The sequence below is a fragment of the Anomaloglossus baeobatrachus genome, chromosome 9 (assembly GCF_048569485.1).
Source record: "Anomaloglossus baeobatrachus isolate aAnoBae1 chromosome 9, aAnoBae1.hap1, whole genome shotgun sequence".
Lineage (NCBI taxonomy): Eukaryota > Metazoa > Chordata > Amphibia > Anura > Aromobatidae > Anomaloglossus > Anomaloglossus baeobatrachus.
The window spans coordinates 220490543-220516051 of record NC_134361.1 but is presented as its reverse complement, the minus strand read 5'-3'; the positions used below and the strand labels follow the sequence as shown (position 1 = coordinate 220516051).

The window sequence follows — 25509 nt, the reverse complement described above, 5'->3', positions numbered from 1 at the left end:
TGACCCAGGGGAAGAAAAGTCCTCTGAGAGCCATGTCCACATTGTCAGTGGACAGACACGTGTGCTTATCTGCCAGCAGACCCCCAGCAGCACTGAAGACAGGTTCCGAGAGAACGCTGGCTGCAGGACACGACAAGATCCCCAAGGCGTACGTGGCGAGCTCAGGCAATTTATCAAGATTGGAAGCCTAAAATGAGCAGGGCTCAAGTTGCACAATAATGGCATCGATGTTTCCTTGCATATACTCATATATCTGTGTGTCCTCTTCTTTTTCCTTGTCCTGCTCTTTTGTTTTCGCATGAGTATATGTCCTTGTCACTTTCCCATGTGTTTGTGTTGTGAGTTGTTTGTCACCTTTTGGACACCTTTGAGGGTGTTTTCTAGATGTTTTTATGTGTTTGTGAATGCCTGCCATTGTTTCCTATGCGGTTCGAGTTCGGTTCGTCAAACGTTCGACGAACCGAACTCGAACTGGACCTCCGTCGGCGAACCGACCTCGAGCCGAACCGGGACCGGTTCGCTCATCTCTATTTATCAGCACAGGGTGTGAGCGTGAAGCTTTATCCACAGGTTTCCTGTCTGGTTTTGTGTCTTTACAGTGTTAATGTCACCCGACTGACATGCCGGCTGCTTATGTTATAGATGGGGAGCATTTACACTGCGCGAACCATGAAATGACCACCTAAGACGGGGAGCATTTACACTGCGCGAACCATGAAACGACCACCAAAGATGGGGAGCATTTACACTGCGCGAACCATGAAACGACCACCAAAGATGGGGAGCATTTACACTGCGCGAACTATGAAACGACCACCTAAGACGAGGAGTATTTACACTGCGCGAACCATGAAACGACCACCAAAGATGGGGAGCATTTACACTGCACGAACCATGAAACGACCACCAAAGATGGGGAGCATTTACATTGCGCGAACCATGAAATGACGACCTAAGATGGGGAGCATTTACACTGCGCGAACCATGAAACGACCACCAAAGATGGGGAGCATTTACACTGCGCGAACCATGAAACGACCACCAAAGATGGGGAGCATTTACACTGCGCGAACTATGAAACGACCACCTAAGACGGGGAGCATTTACACTGCGCGAACCATGAAACAACCACCAAAGATGGGGAGCATTTACACAGTAGGAAAATAAAAGCAGGGAGGAAACAACAAGACAATGGGAGAACTACACAACAAATCCATGCACAAAGTAATACAATGGGATACAACAGCACACAAATCGGTATAGCAAAAGCTATAGTCGGCATGGGACAATAGGCTCCACCATCTTAAAAATGTGGGGAGTGACTGTGATAGGTCTCCCACAATATATGATCCCAGAGGTAACCAGCAAGAGATTAACTCTTGCAAGCCCGATCACTAATGAGAATAAAGCTGGTCGATGGCTTTTTACCGCAGATCTGCAGTTCGGCTTTTAGTCACTGAACCTCCTCTTCGCTTCCTTTTCCTTTGGGCCACACATTTTTATTTTTTCATTTTTTTCTTATACCTTTTTGATTTTTCCATCGATATCATAGTATAAGGGCTTGTTTTCGGTGCAGCACTTTTTTGGTACTTACACATAGACTTTTGAAATACATATTATTTTTAATATAACTTTTATTTTTTCGAAGGTGTTTACTGGCGAATCTGAACCACCGATTCTGGGTTTTTCCAACCTACATCATGGGGTCACCGCTATACTCCAGGGTACTGTACATTGGGCTGATTGAGGTGGTACAGTCCTACAGATTATCATGGTGGAGATCATCCTGCTTCGATAGGTCTCCGGCCCTCAGCTCACAGTATACACAGCACTTGACATATACGCTTCATCCGCTCACATTAATTTAATGCCTCATACCTGGCGGTCAGCACCTATAATGTGCCGCATACAGAGCAAACAACACAGACACATCCGTCGCTTGTAGATTGTCAGTCACAACTTCAGATCAACGTGGAAACTTCTGACGTCCCATGAAATCTGTCCATTGGGGTCAATAATTTTGCCAATGACGTATATCCTGAGACCAGTCCCTATATAATCCATATAATGCTTGGGAAGAGGATGAAATGTATTTTATGGGTTTTTTTATGATTAGTCCTATTATCGGCTCCATTCAGCTGGGGGGTCGCGGGGGCCTTTCGGTTTTCCGATGCGACAGTTAAATCCTGTAAATATAGAAATAATGCTTTAGTGGGAGAATATGACGTCCACAACAGCGGGCAAACCCGAACATCGAGCCTGAAGGTCCGGTCACTATAGACTCGCTGCCGGGTATATGGGACTGTCCGGACACAGTGTTGTCCCCTCATTGGATTCAGGTTATTGTTGGGTTTGACCCAACATATCATACCCGACTTATATGTACAGAGCCGTAGTGAGCCCGGTGTGTTATACCTTCCCCATGTAGCCTGGTCCCGGTAGATTGTTATGATTAGTTAGTGATTGACTGCTAAAAAAAAGGCAGGACCACCAGCCTCCCGCCTGAACTGGTCTGACCACCGGCCTCCCGCCTGAACTGGTCTGACCACCGGCCTCCCGCCTGAACTGGGCTGACCATCAGACCTAGTAATGGGGGCTGTCAGGAAGGAATTTTACTAAATTGCCTTCTAAAACCAAGTAAGTCACCGAAAAAGCTCATATGGGGTCTATATCCAGAGCTTACCTATGCCCGAAATATTCGTCGGCATTCGTCCTTTGGAAGCATCTGCCACAAATTCATAGTCGAAAGAATCATCTGCAAAGATGAGACGTGTTTATTACATGCGACGTCCAGAAGAAAATTACTTATAAAAAGTAGACGAAAAATATTGATGTTACAAGAAAGTGCTAATATAGATATAGACTATAAAGTCAGTGTAATGGTGTGTATACCACCACCAGGCACATACCAGGTTATGATTTTAGGAGGAGGAGAGGGCAGAATGGATGCCACATGTGCCATCCCAAACTTATTACAGTCCAATATGGCAGTGCTGGAGCGTTATGAGTCCTAAGCTTTCCTGCCTGTGCTGCTCAGTCATACCCTGGACTCCTGGTGTCGGATTTTGGGCACACACATCAGGGCGGGTCACCCGGTACGCCTGTCCTGATCATTGGTGTTAATGTGCTGTCATGAGTGACAGTCATGTGGTTTCTGGTAATAGAAGGTCACATCATTTGGCTGCACAGAAAGCACCCTGACTTTCTATTGTTCCTGCTATTAGATTTCTTGCTGGATTTTCATCTCTCCCACTTTTGGACCCAGTAGAATCTCGCCTTCCACCCAGCTACTGATCATCAGCATTCTCTTGGTGCTTAAATACTCCCATATTCCCTGGACTGGAGCTGGTGATATTATTCAGTTCATTGTAGCTCTGGTTGCAAGCAGGTGGCTTGCTCTCATCTGTAGTAACGTTGCTGACGCTTTACTGAACTTTTGTGAGTCATCTAATGATAAGTAGTTAATGCTTTAACCCCCGTGTGTCCCTCCTTGTGTCTTCCTTTAGCGTTTATTGGAGTTGACGAAGAGCTCATCCCACCCGCTCCCTATTTAGGGCCCAGCACTAGGAATACCAAAGGTCAGGTATCCAGCTCGGCGCATAGGTGCAGAGCCTATCTAGGATGGTGAGGAATCCTAGGGACCAGCTGTAGTTAAACGTCACCATCTCCCCCTTTCCTAGACTTAGGGGTCTCCTTGACTTTCGCCATACGCTTGGTACTTCCCTTACCTAGCGTGACATGTGCATTTTTTTACATATTGGAGACCCCCAGCAAAACATGGATCTCCCCATACTTTTAAGGAGGGTCTAGATTTCTGTACACTTACCATGGCTATCTGACACCACTGCATAAGCCTACAATAAAACAGGAATATTGTCACATTGCGAGGAGACATGTGGTGGGGCGTCATATGCGTGTGAATATAGGTGGGATGAACACTCACATTGGTCTGGACCCTCTTGTTGTCTCCTTTCAGATGGTTAAAAGATGGGACTGCGGCAGGAAGAAAGTCAGAGAGAGTTATACAGTCTCACATCTCTCCGTCCTGACCTGCCAACACCAGCCGGAAGCGGGCACGCAGAACGGGCAACTGGCACGTCACAGGCCACATGAACAGTCACAACAGCCACACACTCATGCAGGCACTTGTGATACCTGAGCCCAAAGCTGGAGCCTCCATAGCCCGGTCTCAGGTGTACACCTATATCAATCAATTCAAGATGCATAAGACACATATCACATCAATGGTGTCAGAGACCAGCTCAAAATTGGATGGACCCCCCCCCCCCCATACTATCTGGTATAACACTCGAAAGAATGCTTGAAGCACAATTATATGGCCGAAGCGACCAGATCAATCAACCCAAGAAATGAATAAAATATATCAAAATATTTATTGGGATCCATTATTATTATTATATTATTATTTTTATTATTATTATTTTTTTTTATTATTATTATCATTATTATTATTATTATGTATAGTGCAGGCCAGAGAAAAAATGGACAAGTAACTAATTACATATATCAGTACAAATATTCAGTGTCCATACATTTATCAGTTAATACAGAGTGCTCCTTCTTTGAAAAAGCATATCGCGAAACGTGCGTCGGGCTGCGTGTGGGGACCTCCATATGGGTGAGCCGTGCATTATATGCAATTAGTTACTCGTCCATTTTTTTCTCTGGCCTGCACTATATATAATTGAAATCACCATTGTCACCTGGTCGTTCCCCCGCTTTTGGGGTATACCTGTGTACTCCTTGTGACCTCTGTTATATGTAATGTTTGTTATGTATCTTTTAATGTATCCCAATAAATATTTTGATATAATTTATTCATTTTGTGGGTTATTTGATCTGGTTGCGCCACCTATACACCTATATCGGGCTGGGCTCACAGCGGTGGCACGGTGAGGCACACATCTCATCTCAAGGCACGGTGATAGTACACCATCCTCTATGGTCAGATGAAGGAAAATTAACCCTTTAAAACTAAACGAGGGCGGCACAGAGTGTCACAACATTAGGCGGTTCATTTTGTCCCAGTGCTACGTATGGATTGAAGTCACTCTATAGGTAATGGCTGACAGTCCGTCATTAGGGCCTATACGAAAATGTGCTAGGTGTGATATACAGGGCCGAGACATAGGTGCTCATACCGGAGGTGCGTTACATACGGATGTTTATGGACGAAACACTGGGATGTCCAGTCCTATATTGTCTATATACATAACCTTATATCCCGAGCCTCCGTGCTGACCTAACCTACAAGTGAAAAGGTTTTGGTACCGTGACCTAACCTACGACACAGACACATACTGAGAAAACAGGATTTTATTAACAAATAAATACAAAAATACGGACGGACATTACACAAAATACAGACGGACATTACACCTGCACAAAAGACACAAGACATGACATGATAACGATGCGGCGTCCCTGCCACGTGCACCGATCTCCGCACGTTGCGTCTGTCCGTAGGATGACTATACGTGAAATGGTGGCTGAAAGGTCGGGGGTATAAAGCGTTAGTGTCTGCTCTGTCCACACACCTTGCTTAATATAGTTATACAGATGCCACGTGGACACGAAATGCAACAGCCACCAATGCACTCCCAGCCACGCCATCCCAAGCAACAGGAAAGTTTTGCCAGCGTGCAAAGCAGCATTCACGCAGTCAGTGCCATGTAACACCGCACCCAGCGTACGCTACCGCCTCACATGTGCCAGTACACCGTGCCGTGCCCCAGTATACAAGTCACTGCTCATTTAGCCAGAAAGCTTTGCAGCCCGTACCTAGCAAGATGCATTGCAATGCCCATGTACCCAGTATACCTTGCAGTGCCCATTTCTGTATGCAATTAAGCGTCCATTTACCCAGCGGGCAGTAACGTGACTATCCGCTGTGTAATAAAGTGCTCATATACCCAGCGTGCAGTACAGTAAGGAAGATGCTTCTTTAGTATCTTGCAAGTATTGAAGCCGATGACTGGCCGGTGGGATCTCGCTCCGTGTACCACATACTTATACACTATAGGGCACGTAATAGAGAATCCTTAGGTTAACACTCCTGGTTACAGGTGGGGGCTCAGATCCTGTATTCATACAGAACCATTACATGTGTCCCCCCTGCCGGCTCCTTTTGTCAGGCGCTCGGTTTTTGGAGACATTATTACATTCTTAAATATATGTATCTGGGGGTCTTACTCTTATACACAGTGTGTCCACCCATATCCTGTATACACCGCACCTATATACAGTGTGTGCACCCATATCCTGTATACACTGCACCTATATACAGTGTGTGCACCCATATCCTGTCCACCGCCATTAACTTGAGAACGGCGGCAGCTATAGGCATAGAAGTGGTGTCTAGGTATAGTAAAGTAGCCATGTGCTATGCAATGAAACCACCTATAGCGCCACCTGGTGGAAAACAACGGAGTTAGCATTTTTATCTCGAAAACGGAACGAGAGAGAAAAAAAGTGAATTACAAAGTTGTAGGCATCATCAATTCAATAGGAATCCACACCTTGCATACAGAAATGCTATGATTAGAAGGTGTAAACCTCACAAGGCTGCGGACGTGAAGCGACACCTCATGGAGACCTTCCTACAAGTCATTGGGTATGGAGCTGTGTGGAGTGGCCTCCGCTCACCTGACCTGACCCCATTGGACTTCTTTCTGTGAGGTCACATCAAACACCAACATTGCAGGACCTACGATGACGTATCACAGATGCTTGTGCAGACGTGTCACCTACCATATTGCACAACGTGCAGCAAGATACAGTATGCTGTGCAGAGGCCAGATGTGCATTGCAGCTTACGGGGGACACTGTGACCATCAAAGGTACATGAGCGCCATATGCGTGACCAGCATTCAATGTTTTGGGGGGTCATGGGTTTCATATCATAGCATTTCTGTATGCAAGGTGTGGATTCCTATTGAATTGATGATGTCCTACAACTTTGTAATTCACTTTTTTTCTCTATCTCGTTCCGTTTTCGAGATAAAAATGATAACTCCGTTGTTTTCCACCAGGTGGCGCTATAGGTGCTTTCATTGCGTAACGCATGGCTACTTTACTATACCTAGACACCACTTCTATGCCTATAGCTGCCGCCGTTCTCAAGTTAATGGCGGTGGACAGGATTTGGGTGGACACACTGTATGTGCCAGGGGGTCTTACTCTAATTCTCCAGGGAGAAAGCAGCACATGGAGCCGATACCTGGTATAGACCAGAAGGTGGGGAACCTGAGCTGACCTGTGAGTTTACCTGCGCTGGGTGCGTTGACCTGACTGTACGCAACGGAAGCGGTTTCGGGAGGAGTTGGGTTTCCAGCCAAAGAATAGGAAGAAGAAATAGGAGCAGGGTTGGAAGGCGTTGTTAGACAGGTGGACGTCCTGGTGGATTTGGGCACCACAGTGCTGTACAGCTGATCCACTGGTGTGGCAGGTGACGAGCGGGGCCTGACATTGTCATACTGGACATGAGAAGAGGCTGGTCCCCGGGTTTCCAGTGTCTTGCTCCCGGGAGGCAGCCCCTGAGTAGCGGACTTTTTATTCACCACAGCATAGGTGTTGCTCATGTCTGACTGTGGTGGAGGCAGAGATACCCTGTACGGAGAGAAGAAGGGACATATGTCTATACTGTGCACAATATGGCGGGAGAACGATCCATTATATGAAATATACTACATGCAGTATTCAGAAAGCTGCATTACTTATAATTAATTAAGTCCAGGTCCTGGGAGCCATACCTCTGTACTGTGCCAATCATGGCCTGGGAGCCATACTGCTGTCCTGTGCCAATCATGGCCTGGGAGCCATACTGCTGTCCTGTGCCAACCATGGCCTGGGAGCCATACTGCTGTCCTGTGCCAACCATGTCCTGGGAGCCATACTGCCGTCCTGTGCCAACCATGGCCTGGGAACCATACTGCTTTCCTGTGCCAACCATGGCCTGGGAGCCATACTGCCGTCCTGTGCCAACCATGGCCTGGGTGCCATACTGCTGTCCTGTGCCAACCATGGCCTGGGAGCCATACTGCTGTCCTGTGCCAAACATGGCCTGGGAGCCATACTGCTGTCCTGTGCCGACCATGGCCTGGGAACCATACTGCTGTCCTGTGCCAACCATGGCCTGGGAACCATACTGCTGTCCTGTGCCAATCATGGCCTGGGAGCCATACTGCTGTCCTGTGCCAACCATGGCCTGGGAGCCATACTGCTGTCCTGTGCCAACCATGTCCTGGGAGCCATACTGCCGTCCTGTGCCAACCATGGCCTGGGAACCATACTGCTTTCCTGTGCCAACCATGGCCTGGGAGCCATACTGCCGTCCTGTGCCAACTATGGCCTGGGTGCCATACTGCTGTCCTGTGCCAACCATGGCCTGGGAACCATACTGCTGTCCTGTGCCAAACATGGCCTGGGAACCATACTGCTGTCCTGTGCCAACCATGGCCTGGGTGCCATACTGCTGTCCTGTGCCAAACATGGCCTGGGAGCCATACTGCCGTCCTGTGCCAACCATGGCCTGGGAGCCATACTGCTGTCCTGTGCCAACCATGGCCTGGGAGCTATACTGCTGTCCTGTGCCAACCATGGCCTGGGAGCCATACTGCTGTCCTGTGCAACCATGGCCTGGGAGCCATACTGCTGTCCTGTGCCGACCATGGCCTGGGAACCATACTGCTGTCCTGTGCCAACCATGGCCTGGGAACCATACTGCTGTCCTGTGCCAACCATGGCCTGGGAACCATACTGCTGTCCTTTGCCAACCATGGCCTGGGAACCATACTGCTGTCCTGTGTCAACCATGGCCTGGGAGCTATACTGCTGTCTTGTACCAACCATGGCCTGGAAGCCATACTGCTGTCCTGTGCCAACCATGGCCTGGGAACCATACTGCTGTCCTGTGCCAACCATGGCCTGGGAGCCATACTACTGTCCTGTGCCAACCATGACCTGGGAGCTATACTGCTGTCCTGTGCCAACCATGGCCTGGGAGCCATACTGCTGTCCTGTGCCAACCATGGCCTGGAAGCCATACTACTGTCCTGTGCCAACCATGACCTGAGAGCTATACTGCTGTCCTGTGCCAACCATGACCTGAGAGCTATACTGCTGTCCTGTGCCAACCATGGCCTGGGAGCCATACTGCTGTCCTGTGCCAACCATAGCCTGGGAGCCATACTGCTGTCCTGTGCCAACCATAGCCTGGGAGCCATACTGCTGTCCTGTGCCAACCATGGCCTGGGAGCCATACTGCCGTCCTGTGCCAACCATGGCCTGGGAACCATACTGCTTTCCTGTGCCAACCATGGCCTGGGAGCCATACTGCCGTCCTGTGCCAACCATGGCCTGGGTGCCATACTGCTGTCCTGTGCCAACCATGACCTGGGAGCCATACTACTGTCCTGTGCCAACCATGGCCTGGGAACCATACTGCTGTCCTGTGCCAACCATGGCCTGGGTGCCATACTGCTGTCCTGTGCCAAACATGGCCTGGGAGCCATACTGCCGTCCTGTGCCAACCATGGCCTGGGAGCCATACTGCTGTCCTGTGCCAACCATGGCCTGGGAGCTATACTGCTGTCCTGTGCCAACCATGGCCTGGGAGCCATACTGCTGTCCTGTGCCAACCATGGCCTGGGAGCCATACTGCTGTCCTGTGCAACCATGGCCTGGGAGCCATACTGCTGTCCTGTGCCGACCATGGCCTGGGAACCATACTGCTGTCCTGTGCCAACCATGGCCTGGGAACCATACTGCTGTCCTGTGCCAACCATGGCCTGGGAACCATACTGCTGTCCTGTGCCAACCATGACCTGGGAGCCATACTACTGTCCTGTGCCAACCATGACCTGGGAGCCATACTACTGTCCTGTGCCAACCATGGCCTGGGAACCATACTGCTGTCCTGTGCCAACCATGGCCTGGGAGCCATACTGCTGTCCTGTGCCAACCATGGCCTGGAAGCTATACTGCTGTCCTGTGCCAACCATGGCCTGGGAGCCACACTGCTGTCCTGTGCCAACCATGACCTGGGAGCTATACTGCTGTCCTGTGCCAACCATGACCTGGGAGCTATACTGCTGTCCTGTGCCAACCATGACCTGGGAGCTATACTGCTGTCCTGTGCCAACCATGGCCTGGAAGCTATACTGCTGTCCTGTGCCAACCATGACCTGGGAGCTATACTGCTGTCCTGTGCCAACCATGGTCTGGGAGCCATACTGCTGTTCTGTGCCAACCATGGCCTGGGAGCCATACTGCTGTCCTGTGCCAACCATGGCCTGGGATCCATACTGCTGTTCTGTGCCAACCATGGCCTGGGAGCCATACTGCTGTCCTGTGCCAACCATGGCCTGAGAGCCATACTGCTGTCCTGTGCCAACCATGGCCTGGGAGCCATACTGCTGTCCTGTGCCAACCATGGCCTGGGAGCTATACTGCCGTCCTGTGCCAACCATGGCCTGGGAGCCATACTGCTGTCCTGTGCCAACCATGGCCTGGAAGCCATACTACTGTCCTGTGCCAACCATGACCTGAGAGCTATACTGCTGTCCTGTGCCAACCATGGCCTGGGAGCCATACTGCTGTCCTGTGCCAACCATGGCCTGGGAGCCAAACTGCTGTCCTGTGCCAACCATGGCCTGGGAGCCATACTGCTGTCCTGTGCCAACCATGGCCTGGGAGCCATACTGCCGTCCTGTGCCAACCATGGCCTGGGAGCCATACTGCTGTCCTGTGCCAACCATGGCCTGGAAGCCATACTACTGTCCTGTGCCAACCATGACCTGAGAGCTATACTGCTGTCCTGTGCCAACCATGGCCTGGGAGCCATACTGCTTTCCTGTGCCAACCATGGTCTGGGTGCCATACTGCTGTCCTGTGCCAACCATGGCCTGGGAGCCATACTGCTGTCCTGTGCCAACCATGGCCTGGGAGCCATACTGCTGTTCTGTGCCAACCATGGCCTGGGAGCCATACTGCTGTCCTGTGCCAACCATGGCCTGAGAGCCATACTGCTGTCCTGTGCCAACCATGGCCTGGGAGCCATACTGCTGTCCTGTGCCAACCATGGCCTGGGAGCCATACTGCTGTCCTGTGCCAACCATGGCCTGGGAGCCATACTGCTGTCCTGTGCCAACCATGGACTGGGAGCCATACTGCTGTCCTGTGCCAACCATGGCCTGGGAGCCATACTGCTGTCCTGTGCCAACCATGGCCTGGGAGCCATACTGCTGTCTTGTACCAACCATGACCTGGGAGGCATACTGCTGTCCTGTGCCAACCATGACCTGGGAGGCATACTGTTGTCCTGTGCCAACCATGGCCTGGGAGCCATACTGCTGTCCTGTGCCAACCATGGCCTGGAAGCTATACTGCTGTCCTGTGCTAACCATGACCTGGGAGCCATACTGCTGTCCTGTGCCAACCATGGTCTGGGAGCCATACTGCTGTCCTGTGCCAACCATGGCCTAGGAGCCATACTACTGTCCTGTGCCAACCATGGCCTGGGAGCCATACTGCTGTCCTGTGCCAACCATGGCCTGGGAGCCATACTACTGTCCTGTGCCAACCATGGCCTGGGAACCATACTGCTGTCCTGTGCCAACCATGGCCTAGGAGCCATACTACTGTCCTGTGCCAACCATGGCCTGGGAGCCATACTGCTGTCCTGTGCCAACCATGGCCTGGAAGCCATACTACTGTCCTGTGCCAACCATGGCCTGGGAACCATACTGCTGTCCTGTGCCAACCATGGCCTGGAAGCTATACTGCTGTCCTGTGCTAACCATGACCTGGGAGCCATACTGCTGTCCTGTGCCAACCATGGTCTGGGAGCCATACTGCTGTCCTGTGCCAACCATGGCCTAGGAGCCATACTACTGTCCTGTGCCAACCATGGCCTGGGAGCCATACTGCTGTCCTGTGCCAACCATGGCCTGGGAGCCATACTACTGTCCTGTGCCAACCATGGCCTGGGAACCATACTGCTGTCCTGTGCCAACCATGGCCTAGGAGCCATACTACTGTCCTGTGCCAACCATGGCCTGGGAGCCATACTGCTGTCCTGTGCCAACCATGGCCTGGAAGCCATACTACTGTCCTGTGCCAACCATGGCCTGGGAACCATACTGCTGTCCTGTGCCAACCATGGCCTGGAAGCTATACTGCTGTCCTGTGCTAACCATGACCTGGGAGCCATACTGCTGTCCTGTGCCAACCATGGTCTGGGAGCCATACTGCTGTCCTGTGCCAACCATGGCCTGGGAGCTATACTGCCGTCCTGTGCCAACCATGGCCTGGGAGCCATACTGCTGTCCTGTGCCAACCATGGCCTGGGAGCCATACTGCCGTCCTGTGCCAACCATGGCCTGGGAGCCATACTGCTGTCCTGTGCCAACCATGGCCTGGGAGCCATACTGCTGTCCTGTGCCAACCATGATCTGGGAGGCATACTGCTGTCCTGTGCCAACCATGGCCTGGGAGCCATACTGCCGTCCTGTGCCAACCATGGCCTGGGAGCCATACTGCCGTCCTGTGCCAACCATGGCCTGGGAGCCATACTGCCGTCCTGTGCCAACCATGGCCTGGGAGCCATACTGCTGTCCTGTGCCAACCATGGCCTGGGAGCCATACTGCTGTCCTGTGCCAACCATGGCCTGGGAGCCATACTGCTGTCCTGTGCCAACCATGGCCTGGGAGCCATACTGCTGTCCTGTGCCAACCGTGTATTGAAACTATCCTCAAGGAGAAGATATTTGTATATTTCTGGCTAATTATCCTTCAGTCGCCCCCAGAATATTGCATTAGTGTAACAAAGTCTCCTTTGTGACGATGGCTGCAGTGGGCAGGCAGGCAGCGCACATCACGAGTCTGCCTGCCCGCCTCCTGCCCGCTGGACCATGGTGACACATTTATTTGCATCAGCAGTTATCTAATGCTATAACTACTTCCCTAGAAATATGGGAGGTCTGAGTTTAACTATTAAAGCCCTGACAGATGGCATTTATCTACGGTGGGTTTCATGTTTGCAACATTAAAGGGAGAGAGAAGCATTTCTGTTTACAAGTAGACTATTGTTCTCAGTTATCAGCCATTTGATAGTAGGGTGGAACCTGTACTTTTTATCACAATGGTATGTCACAAGTAACCAGGAACTCCAGCCCTCCATACACGTAGCTACCGTGCGTCTGACATCTCGTTCCCCCGACTCCTCCACACACAGGAACGTTTGTCTTAACGCTCCTGCGTTCTCTATGAGAGCCACTGACCAACTGCTCTGGTGGGAGAGATCGGCCAATGGAAATCCAGATCAGTCTCACCCCCATACCATCTCACGGGGGACAGTCGGGAGCCCCCCATGTATATTAGTGATTGGTTTAATATCTATGGGGGTCTTTACATCGACTGCTCCTCATTCGGTCAGCCAGCGCTAAATCTACATTACCGCAGGTCACTTACCGTAAGCGTATGTCCTTCCGCCTGGTGGGGGTATGGCTCCGGTTCGGGTGCGTCAGGGCCAGCGCATCATCGTAGAACGGAGCTTTATTCTGCGCGGATAGAAGGACAAACTCAGAATGTGGCAAACAAGACGACTGTGGTCGGCTCAGTCAGAATCAGGAAGTTCCCCTTCCTGTTTTCTCTTATTTTATAAACTTCATATTCTCTCCTTTTTTCTCTGTCGGGTCCTGAGACGCTCGGAGGACTCTGCACAGTAGTCAGGATGTGATAGATACTTTATAATTATTCCTAAAGTTCAGTGGTGGTAGAAAAATGGAAGACCTATACAGTCATGGCCAAAAGTGTTGGTACCCTTGAAATTGTTCCAGAAAATTAAGCATTTCTCCCAGAACATTATTGTAATTATACATGATTTGTTATATTTGGTATCTTGCACACAGTCAATGCCCCTAGTGACAGAGGCCGCAAAACAACCCCAAAACATCTCTGGCTTCCGCCATGTGTGACTGTAGGTACTGTGCTCTTTTCTTTGTAGGCCTCATTTCATTTTCGGTAAACAGTAGAATGATGTGCTTTACCAAAAAGCTCCATCTTGATCTCATCTGTCCACATGACGCTTTCCCAGAAGGATTTTGGTTACTCACGCACATATTGTCAAACTGTGGTCTAGTTTTTTCTATCTTTGTGTCAGCAGTGGGGACCTCCTGGGTCTCCTCCATAGCGTTTCTTTTCTTTCAGATGCGGCCGGATAGTTCGCGTTGACAGGGGCGAGCTGCAGGATGGCTTAAATTTAATTTAAGAGACATTTTGATGTATCAGTTTGTTATCCTTCATTTCCATGGCACAGTGGCTCAGTGATTAGCACTGCAGTCTTGTGGTGGCTCAGTGATTAGCACTGGAGTCTTGCAGCTCTTGGGTCCTGGGTTCAAATCTAACCAAGGACAACATCTGCCATCTGCAAGGAGTTTGTATGTTCTCCCCGTGTTTGCGTGGATTTCCTCCGGGTTCTCCAGTTTCCTCCCACACCTCAAAAACATACAGATAGGGAATTTAGATTGTGAGCCACAATGGGGACAGTGTTGCCAATGTATGTAAAGTTACAGCACTATGGCATTAATAGCGCTATATAAATCAATGAATGTTATTATTATTTCTTTGGACCTTGATTGGTGCGGCTTATCCACCTTCCAGACTATCCCGCGCTATAACCTTTCATCAGTTTTTCTCTGCCATCCACAATCAGGGAGATTAGCTACAGCATCATGGGTTGTAAACTTCTTGATTATGCTGCGCACCGTGGACAAAGGAACATCAAGATCTCTGGAGATGGACTTGTAACCTTGAAATTGTTCATATTTTTCAACAATTTTGGTTCTCCCTCAGACCGTTCTCTTCTCCTCTTTCTGTTCTCCATGCTTAATGTAGCACACACACACACACACACAATGCAAAGATTGAGTCAACTTCTCCCCTTTTTAGCTGGTTTCAGGTGTGATATTCATATTGCCCACATCTGTTACTTACCAAAAATGAGTTAGAATGAGCATCACATGCTGGAAACAAAGTTGTTTACCCACAGTTTTGGAAAGGTGAAATTTTTTCCAACCCATTTTGCAGGTTTTGCGTGAAATTATGTCCATTTTGCCTTTTTTTCTGTTGTTTTTTTGGGTTGTTCCAATACACACAGAGGAAATGAATGTGTATAACAAAACATGTAATTGCAATAATTTTCTGGGAGAAAAACTTCATTTTAGGGAGCAATTTCAAGGGTGCCAACACTTTAGGCCACAACTGAACACTAACAGTGCACCAAATTTATCAAAACCCTTGCAATGGTTTTTTGATTATTTTTTTGTATATAACGTCATTACTAGGGATGAGCGAGGACACTCGTTACTACTCGGTACTCGCCGAGTAGTACGGTATTCGGGCTACTCGTTACTCCGCGAGAATCTTTGCAATTACTCATTAAGAGTACTGAGTCCAATGTAAGTCAATGGGAGATGCGAGTAATTGTCTGCTGGACCCTACAAAGCGGTCTGGGGGCTGAGTAGAGGGCTGAAATGAATGCATGATTGTTTAAAAGCCAGGCGGTAAAAAGCTGCCGGGTTTTTTAAGCAATCAGCTGATGCACGCTCCCCGCCCAGGTCCTTCACTCCCTGGTGCTGCACTCCCCGCTGCCCGATGCTTTGCTCCCACTCCCTGGTGCTTCGCTCCCTGCTCGGTCCTAACTTAGGATCGGGCGGGGAGGTGGCGGGGGAGCGAAGCACCGGGCAGCGGGGAGCGCAGCACCAGGGAGCGGGGAGTGAAGCACAGGGCAGCGGGGAGCGCAGAACCAGGGAGCGGGGAGTGAAGCACAGGGCAGCGGGGAACGCAGCATCAGGGAGCGGGGAGTGAAGCACAGGGCAGCGGGGAGCGCAGCACCAGGGAGCGGGGAGCAAAGCACAGGGCAGCGGGGAGTGCAGCACCAGGGAGCGGGGAGTGAAGCACAGGGCAGCGGGGAGCGCAGCACCAGGGAGCGGGGAGTGAAGCACAGGGCAGCGGGGAGCGCAGCACCAGGGAGCGGGGGTGAAGCCCAGGGCAGCAGGGAGCGCAGTACCAGGGAGTGGTGAGTGAAGCACAGGGCAGCGGGGAGCGCAGCACCAGGGAGTGGGGAGTGAAGCACAGGGCAGCGGGGAGCGCAGCACCAGGGAGCGGGGAGTGAAGCACAGGGCAGCGGGGAGCGCAGCACCAGGGAGCGGGGAGTGAAGCACAGGGCAGCGGGGAGCGCAGCACCAGGGAGCGGGGGTGAAGCACAGGGCAGCGGGGAGCGCAGCACCAGGGAGCCGGGAGTGAAGCACAGGGCAGTGGGGAGCGCAGCACCAGGGAGCGGGGAGTGAAGCACAGGGCAGCGGGGAGCGCAGCACCAGGGAGCGGGGAGTGAAGCACAGGGCAGCGGGGAGCGCAGCACCAGGGAGCGGGGAGTGAAGCACAGGGCAGCGGGGAGCGCAGCACCAGGGAGCGGGGAGTGAAGCACAGGGAAGCGGGGAGCGCAGCACTAGGGAGCGGGAAGTGAAGCACAGGGCAGTGGGGAGCGCAGCACCAGGGAGCGGGGAGTGAAGCACAGGGCAGTGGGGAGCGAAGCACCAGGGAGCGGGGAGAGAAGCACAGGGCAGCGGGGAGCGCAGCACCAGGGAGCGGGGAGTGAAGTACAGGGCAGTGGGGAGCGCAGCACCAGGTAGCGGGGAGTGAAGCACAGGGCAGCGGGGAGCGCAGCACCAGGGAGCGGGGAGTGAAGCACAGGGCAGCGGGGAGCGCAGCACCAGGGAGCGGGGAGTGAAGCACGGGGCAGCGGGGAGCGCAGCACCAGGGAGCGGGGAGTGAAGCACAGGGCAGCGGGGAGCGCAGCACCAGGGAGCGGGGGTGAAGCCCAGGGCAGCGGGGAGCGCAGCACCAGGGAGTGGGGAGTGAAGCACAGGGCAGCGGGGAGCGCAGCACCAGGGAGCGGGGAGTGAAGCACAGGGCAGCGGGGAGCGCAGCACCAGGGAGCGGGGAGTGAAGCACAGGGCAGCGGGGAGCGCAGCACCAGGGAGCGGGGGTGAAGCACAGGGCAGCGGGGAGCGCAGCACCAGGGAGCGGGGGTGAAGCACAGGGCAGCGGGGAGCGCAGCACCAGGGAGCCGGGAGTGAAGCACAGGGCAGTGGGGAGCGCAGCACCAGGGAGCGGGGAGTGAAGCACAGGGCAGCGGGGAGCGCAGCACCAGGGAGCGGGGAGTGAAGCACAGGGCAGCGGGGAGCGCAGCACCAGGGAGCGGGGAGTGAAGCACAGGGCAGCGGGGAGCGCAGCACCAGGGAGCGGGGAGTGAAGCACAGGGAAGCGGGGAGCGCAGCACTAGGGAGCGGGAAGTGAAGCACAGGGCAGTGGGGAGCGCAGCACCAGGGAGCGGGGAGTGAAGCACAGGGCAGTGGGGAGCGAAGCACCAGGGAGCGGGGAGAGAAGCACAGGGCAGCGGGGAGCGCAGCACCAGGGAGCGGGGAGTGAAGTACAGGGCAGTGGGGAGCGCAGCACCAGGTAGCGGGGAGTGAAGCACAGGGCAGCGGGGAGCGCAGCACCAGGGAGCGGGGAGTGAAGCACAGGGCAGCGGGGAGCGCAGCACCAGGGAGCGGGGAGTGAAGCACGGGGCAGCGGGGAGCGCAGCACCAGGGAGCGGGGAGTGAAGCACAGGGCAGCGGGGAGCGCAGCACCAGGGAGCGGGGAGTGAAGCACAGGGCAGCGGGGAGCGCAGCACCAGGGAGCGGGGAGTGAAGCACAGGGCAGTGGGGAGCGCAGCACCAGGTAGCGGGGAGTGAAGCACAGGGCAGTGGGGAGCGCAGCACCAGGGAGCGGGGAGTGAAGCACAGGGCAGCGGGGAACGCAGCATCAGGGAGCGGGGAGTGAAGCACAGGGCAGCGGGGAGCGCAGCACCAGGGAGCGAAGGACCCGGGCGGGGAGCGCAGCACCAGGGAGCGGGGAGTGAAGCACAGGGCAGCGGGGAGCGTAGCACCAGGGAGCGGGGAGTGAAGCACAGGGCAGCGGGGAACGCAGCATCAGGGAGCGGGGAGTGAAGCACAGGGAGCGGGGAGCGCAGCACCAGGGAGCGGGGAGTGAAGCACAGGGCAGCGGGGAGCGCAGCACCAGGGAGCGGGGAGTGAAGCACAGGGCAGCGGGGAGCGCAGCACCAGAGAGCGAAGGACCCGGGCGGGGAGCGTGCATCAGCTGATTGCTTAAAAAAGCTGGCGGCTTTTTACCACTCTGTTTTTAAACAATCATGCATCCATTTCAGCCTTTTACTCAGCCCTCGGACCACTTTGTAGGGTCCAGCAGACAATTACTCGCATCTCCCATTGACTTGCATTGGACTCGTAACGAGTATAGCGAGTATTTCACTACTCGCTCATCACTACCTAAAGCAAAATAAGTGTAAAAATGTTGCACATGATAAATACCGCCACCGTTATCCAGCATTGTGCCGCACTCTGCTGTCTCAGTTTCACTCCTCACCTCTTTTAGGTTTTCATAGTAATGTTCCTTCAATTGTTTCTCGAACATTTCAGTAATGGCGTGATAGAGGAAGTCGTACTGCTCCTGCGGGGAGACAGGGAGCACGCGCCAATTACTAACTGCAGATATATACAGAGGGGGGAGAAAAGTGTGCGCCCCCCCCCCCTACACATTACACCTACAAGGGGATTTAACACAACCATTCTACATCCATAGAGATTAGGAGTCGCCCCGGGGAGAGGTCACGTAGGAGCAGAACCTCTAGTCTATCCTCTATTACCGCCCCTCAGTAATTTTACCGTACACTATTATGTTATACCGATAATATACTGCACTGATTAGTCTCTGTCGCACAGACGCCGTCCTCCTCTCACGTACCCTGGTCTGCACAGCGGACGGTCTCTGGCGTCTCATCTCCATCACCACTTCAAAGATACTGAAATTACTGGGAACCCTCTAAAATATAAGAAAAGCCAAAAAGGTAACACTCAGGAATAAGGAGCAGTAACAGTCAGTAAAGAATTACAGGTCTCATCCTTTTAAGGCTATGTGCACACGCTGCGTTTTTATGACGCTGCATTTTTGTGCGTTTTTGGCCGCTAAAAACGCACCCGCGGCAAAAAACGCATGCATTTTTACCGCGTTTTGCTGCGTTTTTTATCTCCGCGTTTTTCTGCGTTTTTCCAATGCATTGCATGGGGGGAAAACGCAGAAAAACGCAGGAAAGAATTGACATGTCCATTTTTTTTTAAGCTCCAAAAACGCAGCGTAAAAAAAAAAGTTGTGTGCGGACAGCAAAAATGAAAACTCATAGACTTTGCTGGGGAAGCAAAGTCATGCAGTTTTGAGGCCAAAAACGCACCCGAAAAATGCGCAAAAACGCTCAGTGCGCACATAGCCTAAAAATGCTATTATCTGCATAACCGGTGTTCAGTAAATGAGTCGTTTCCAATATCTTATCTGTTTCAATTCCTCAATTTGAAGATACTTGTTTGCTGTCAGTGAATGAGGTGACTGCTGTTTCCATTCAACGGCAAAAAACCTTCACACGTCTCAGTGCCACGGGTGCGATGACGTCAGTTCATTGCGTCCACTAGGTTGAACCGTGAAGATAGAGCTATATACTATAAATACTAATATATATATATATATATATATATATATATATATATATATATATATATATAAAAATATATATATAAAACATAAATACTATATAGAGGACTATGGAGGGTGCATTATACTATATAGAGGACTATGGAGGGTGCATTATACTGTATAGAGGACTATGGGGGGTGCATTATACTATATAGAGGACTATGGAGGGTACATTATACTATATGGAGGACTATGGGGGGTGCATTATACTATATAGAGGACTATGGGGGGTGCATTATACTATATAGAGGACTATGGGGGGTGCATTATACTATATAGAGGACTATGGAGGGTACATTATACTATATGGAGGACTATGGAGGGTACATTATACTATATGGAGGACTATGGGGGGTACATTATACTATATGGAGGACTATGGAGGGTGCATTATACTATAGAGAGGACTATGTGGGGTGCATTATACTATATGGAGGACTATGGAGGGTGCATTATACTATATAGAGGACTATGGAGGGTACATTATACTATATGGAGGACTATGGAGGGTACATTATACTATATGGAGGACTATGGGGGGGTGCATTATACTATATAGAGGACTATGGGGGGTGCATTATACTATATAGAGGACTATGGAGGGTACATTATACTATATGGAGGACTATGGAGTGTACATTATACTATATGGAGGACTATGGGGGGGTGCATTATACTATATAGAGGACTATGGGGGGTGCATTATACTATATAGAGGACTATGGAGGGTACATTATACTATATGGAGGACTATGGGGGGTGCATTATACTATATAGAGGACTATGGGGGGTGCATTATACTATATAGAGGACTATGGGGGGTGCATTATACTATATAGAGGACTATGGGGGGTGCATTATACTATATGGAGGACTATGGGGGGTGCATTATACTATATGGAGGACTATGGAGGGTGCATTATACTATATAGAGGACTATGGTGGCGTGCATTATACTATATAGAGGACTATAGGGGCGTGCATTATACTATATAGAGGACTATGGGGGGGTGCATTATACTATATAGAGGACTATGGGGGGTGCATTATACTATATAGAGGACTATGGAGGGTACATTATACTATATGGAGGACTATGGGGGGTGCATTATACTATATAGAGGACTATGGGGGGTGCATTATACTATATAGAGGACTATGGGGGGTGCATTATACTATATAGAGGACTATGGGGGGTGCATTATACTATATGGAGGACTATGGGGGGTGCATTATACTATATGGAGGACTATGGAGGGTGCATTATACTATATAGAGGACTATGGTGGCGTGCATTATACTATATGGAGGACTATGGGGGGTGCATTATACTGTATGAAGGATTATCGGGGCCCATTATACTATATGGAAGACCATGGGGGGTACATTATACTATATTGAGGACTATGGGGGGTGCATTATACTATATAGATGACTATGGGGGGTGCATTATACTATATGGAGGACTATGTGGGGTGCATTATACTATATAAAGGACTATGGGGGGTGCATTATACTATATAGAGGACTATGGGGGGTGCATTATACTATATGGAGGACTATGGGGGGTGCATTATACTATATAGAGGACTATGGGGAGTGCATTATATTATATAGAGGACTATGGGGGGTGCATTATGCTATATGAAGAACCATGGGCAGTACATTATCCTATATGAAGTGTATGAAGGACTATCGGGGCCCATTGTACTATATGGAGGACCATGGGGGGTACAGTATACTATATGGAGGACTGTGGGGGTACATTATACTATATGGAGGACTCTGAGGAGTACATTTTACAGTATGGAGGACTATCAGTGCTCATTATACTATATGGAGGACTATGGGGGGTACATTATTATTATTATTATAGTATTATTATACTATATTGAGGACTGTGGGGGTACATTATACTATATGGAGGACTCTGAGGAGTACATTTTACAGTATGGAGGACTATCAGTGCTCATTATACTATATGGAGGACTATGGGGTGTACATTATTATTATTATTATTTATTATTATTATAGTATTATTATACTATATTGAGGACTGTGGGGGTACATTATACTATATGGAGGACTATGGGGGGTACATTATTATTATTATTATTTATTATTATTATAGTATTATTATACTATATTGAGGACTGTGGGGGTACATTATACTATATGGAGGACTATGAGGAGTATATTATAATGTATGAAAGACTATTGGGGCCCATTACACAATATGGAGAACCATGGGGGGCACATTCTACTATATGGAGGACTATGGGTGCATTTTATTATATGGAGGATTATGGGGTGCATTATACTATATGGAGGACCATGGGGGGAACATTATACTATATGGAGGACTGCGGGGGTACATTATACTATATCAAGGACTCTGAGGAGGACATTTTACAGTATGGAGGACTATCAGTGCCCATTATACTATATGGAGGACCATGGGGGGTACATTATTATTATTATTATTTTTTATTATTATAGTATTATTATACTGTATTGAGGACTGTGGGGTACATTGTACTATATGGAGGACTATGAGAAGTATATTATATTGTATGAAAGACTATTGGGGCCCATGATACCATATGGAGGACCATGGGGGGCACATTCTACTACATGTAGGCCTATGGGGGCGTGCATTATACTATATGGAGGACTATGGAGGGTACATTATACTATATAGAGGACTATGTGGGGTGCATTATACTGTATAGAGGACTATGGGGGGTGCATTATACTATATAGAGGACTATAGGGGCGTGCATTATACTATATAGAGGACTATGGGGGGGTGCATTATACTATATAGAGGACTATGGGGGCGTGCATTATACTATATGAAAAACCATGGGCAGTACATTATCCTATATGAAGTGTATGAAGGACTATCGTGGCCCATTGTACTATATGGTGGACCATGGGGGGTACATTATACTATATGGAGGACTCTGAGGAGTATATTATATTGTATAAAAGACTATTGGGGCCCATTATACTATATGGAAGACCATGGGGGGGTACATTATTATTATTATTATTATACTATATTGAGGACTGTGGGGGTACATTATACTATATGGAGGACTATGAGGAGTATATTATATTGTATAAAAGACTATTGGGGCCCATTATACTATATGGAGGACCATGGGGGGCACATTCTACTATATGGAGGACTGCGGGGGCACATTATACTATATGGAGGACTATGGGGTGCATTTTATTATATGGAGGATTATGGGGGGTACATTATAATATATGAAGGACTATGGGGTACATTATATTATATGGAGGACTATGGGGGAACATCATACTTTATGGAGGGATAAATGGGGCCATTATACTGTATGCAAGCAATTATACAGTGTGAAGGTGTGTGTTGGGTCCATTATACTGTTTAGGGGGCTGTGTGGGGCCATTAAATTGTTTGGGGGGCTTGCGATGGGCATGAACAGGTATGGGAACCATTTTACTGTATGTAGGCCCAATATTATCATGCAAAGAGGGCTTTCTGGGGTCACAGTTGGCGGGGGTCACAATGTGTTGGGGGTCACCATACTTTGCTGAGGGAGTTGAGGAGGGTACAGTAAGGTGATCATACTCTGCATATGGAGGAATTCACTGTGAGGGTATCATACTGTGCAGGGGGCTGTGGGGGCATCGTAGAGTACTTGTGGGCCACTCTTATTGGCATCCCACTGTATGGGTGCAATGAAGGGGGAATCTAGGGGCTTCAAGAGGAGGAACATTTTTTAAGGGCTGCAAAGTTTTGGGGTATGCTCTTTTGTGACCCTGCTGAATATTATTTTTATTTGTGGGGGGTATGTGCTCAATTAGAAGTTTTGCTACGGGGTCCCATGATTGAGTGTTCCCATTCACTGACAGCAAACCGTTGTCTTTAAAATAGTGAAAAATGAAAGAAAATATATCACATGCTGTAGACCTTTATGCAGGATTGAGTGTAAAGACAATTTCACTTGTCCCAATGCTGCATTTATAAAGCTTATGGTCATTATATCCCTTTCTGTTACGGATAGTGGTGCAGTGCTGCCCCCTGCTGGCACACTGTGTCTGTACATTACCTGCTTGTGTAGAAGACACTGGATATATTCCACGGTACAGATAACACCGGTGCGGCCACAACCTGCGCTGCACGAGAGGCACAACAATAAGTAATGACATAATAACACAAGCTCGAACTATCACTGGTGTCTCTATGGGATGTCACGGGCAAATCTGCACATATGATGAGCACATGATGTGTTATGATGTTCCTTTACCTGCAGATATGATGAGAACATGATGTGTTATGATGTTCCTTTACCTGCAGATATGATGAGTACTCGAGGTGTTATGATGTTCCTTTACCTGCAGTGGACGCACATCGGGGCCTTGAGTTCATCTTGTTGCTGACGGACCATCTGGATCATTTCTAGGAAGCAGGAGTAGGAGTCCGGGATTCCTCGGTCAGGCCATGCGATGTACTGGAAGTGGACCAGATCGCGCACCTCCTGCGGGCGATACAAAGAGCTTTATACCAGGACGTGCTTTGTCCTATATGAAGCTATAGGAGATATATGCGGCCTCCTCAACACACATCATTCAGTTTGTACTCTGAGCATATTACCATGGTGGGTGGAGTACCAGCCATGGCGGCCATGACTTGTCGCAGTCCTACAGGTCACTCACCTCCTGATACATCACTCTCAGATTACGAAACACGACCTCTGCATTCACTATGTCTTTAGACACCTGAAAAGCAGACGATAGATCAGCCATGAGCAGGAGCAGTGAAGTAAAGCTGACGGCGGGCGGGGGCCATACTGACCGTACTGACGGTGAACGCTCCGTACTGCAACGTCTCTTGGTCCAGAGGCCAGTACCGCTCACATTTTTTCTATAAAACATCATAGCGAGAGCTGAACCTCTGCATGTTACCTGGTGGCCGTCAGGGTCGAGCACTAGTCCAGCCCTTATATTACCAGCCTGATTTACAACCCCTGGCAAAAATGATGGCCTCACCGGTCTCTGAGGATGTTCATCACAGACATGGCACAGAACTAAAGTCATTGCAAATGGCAACTTTCTGGCTTTAAGAAACACTAAAAAAAATCATGAAAACAATGTGCAGTCAGTAACTGTTACTTTTCAAGACCAAACAGGGGAAAAATTATGGAATCACTCAATTATGAGGAAAAAATTATGGAATCATGAAAAACAAACAGAAGAACCCTCCAATACATCACTAGTATGTTGTTGCACCACCTCTGGCTTTTATAACAGCTCGCAGTCTCTGAGGCATGGACTTAATGAGTGGCACATAGTATCTTCATCAATCTGGCTCCAACTTTCTCTGATTGCTGTTGCAGATCAGCTTTGCAGGTTGGAGCCTTGTCATGGACCATTTTCTTCAACTTCCACCAAAGATTTTCTGTAGTATTGAGATCCGGACTATTTGCAGGCCATGCCATTGACCTTATGTGTCTTCTTTCAAGGAATGTTTTCACAGTTTTTGCTCTATGGCAGGATGCATTATCATCTTGATAAATGATTTCATCATCCCTAAACATCCTTTTAATTGATGGGATAAGAAAAGTGTCAAAAATTTCAATGTAAACTTGATAAAAAAATTGTTTAAAAGAACAGAGAGTCCTCAGTGGTTGATACCTTTTAATGGCTAACTGAAAAGATGGTAATAATTGCAAGCTTTCGAGACTACTCAGGTCTCTTCATCAGGCATGGTATAACACAAAATCTGAAGAGTCACGTATTTATACACAACAGGACTTAGAATAGTGCAGTAAAAAAAAAAAAAAAAAAAAA

General features: G+C 49.6%; 1 protein-coding gene across 5 annotated transcripts in view; it reads right to left on the bottom strand.

The window, feature by feature from the left end:
* Positions 1 to 1616: 1616 nt before the first annotated feature.
* The window catches only part of PTPN18 (protein tyrosine phosphatase non-receptor type 18), a 71925-nt gene continuing 48032 nt past the window's right edge, over positions 1617 to 25509 (bottom strand). The window contains exons 6-17 of one of the 5 annotated variants that reach the window (XM_075324576.1): positions 24515 to 24583; positions 24376 to 24438; positions 24055 to 24197; positions 23769 to 23835; positions 18889 to 18966; positions 18511 to 18594; positions 13492 to 13580; positions 7277 to 7629; positions 3944 to 3993; positions 3827 to 3854; positions 2684 to 2755; positions 1618 to 2186 (exon numbers count right to left, since the gene is read on the bottom strand). In XM_075324576.1, coding sequence (XP_075180691.1) covers positions 2122 to 2186; positions 2684 to 2755; positions 3827 to 3854; positions 3944 to 3993; positions 7277 to 7629; positions 13492 to 13580; positions 18511 to 18594; positions 18889 to 18966; positions 23769 to 23835; positions 24055 to 24197; positions 24376 to 24438; positions 24515 to 24583 — 1161 coding nt within the window. In that variant the 3' untranslated portion in view covers positions 1618 to 2121. Of the gene's footprint in view, positions 2187 to 2683; positions 2756 to 3826; positions 3855 to 3943; positions 3994 to 7276; positions 7630 to 13491; positions 13581 to 18510; positions 18595 to 18888; positions 18967 to 23768; positions 23836 to 24054; positions 24198 to 24375; positions 24439 to 24514; positions 24584 to 25509 lie in introns of all 5 variants that reach the window. The other 4 variants (XM_075324577.1, XM_075324580.1, XM_075324581.1 and 1 more) reach the window with 4 other exon arrangements.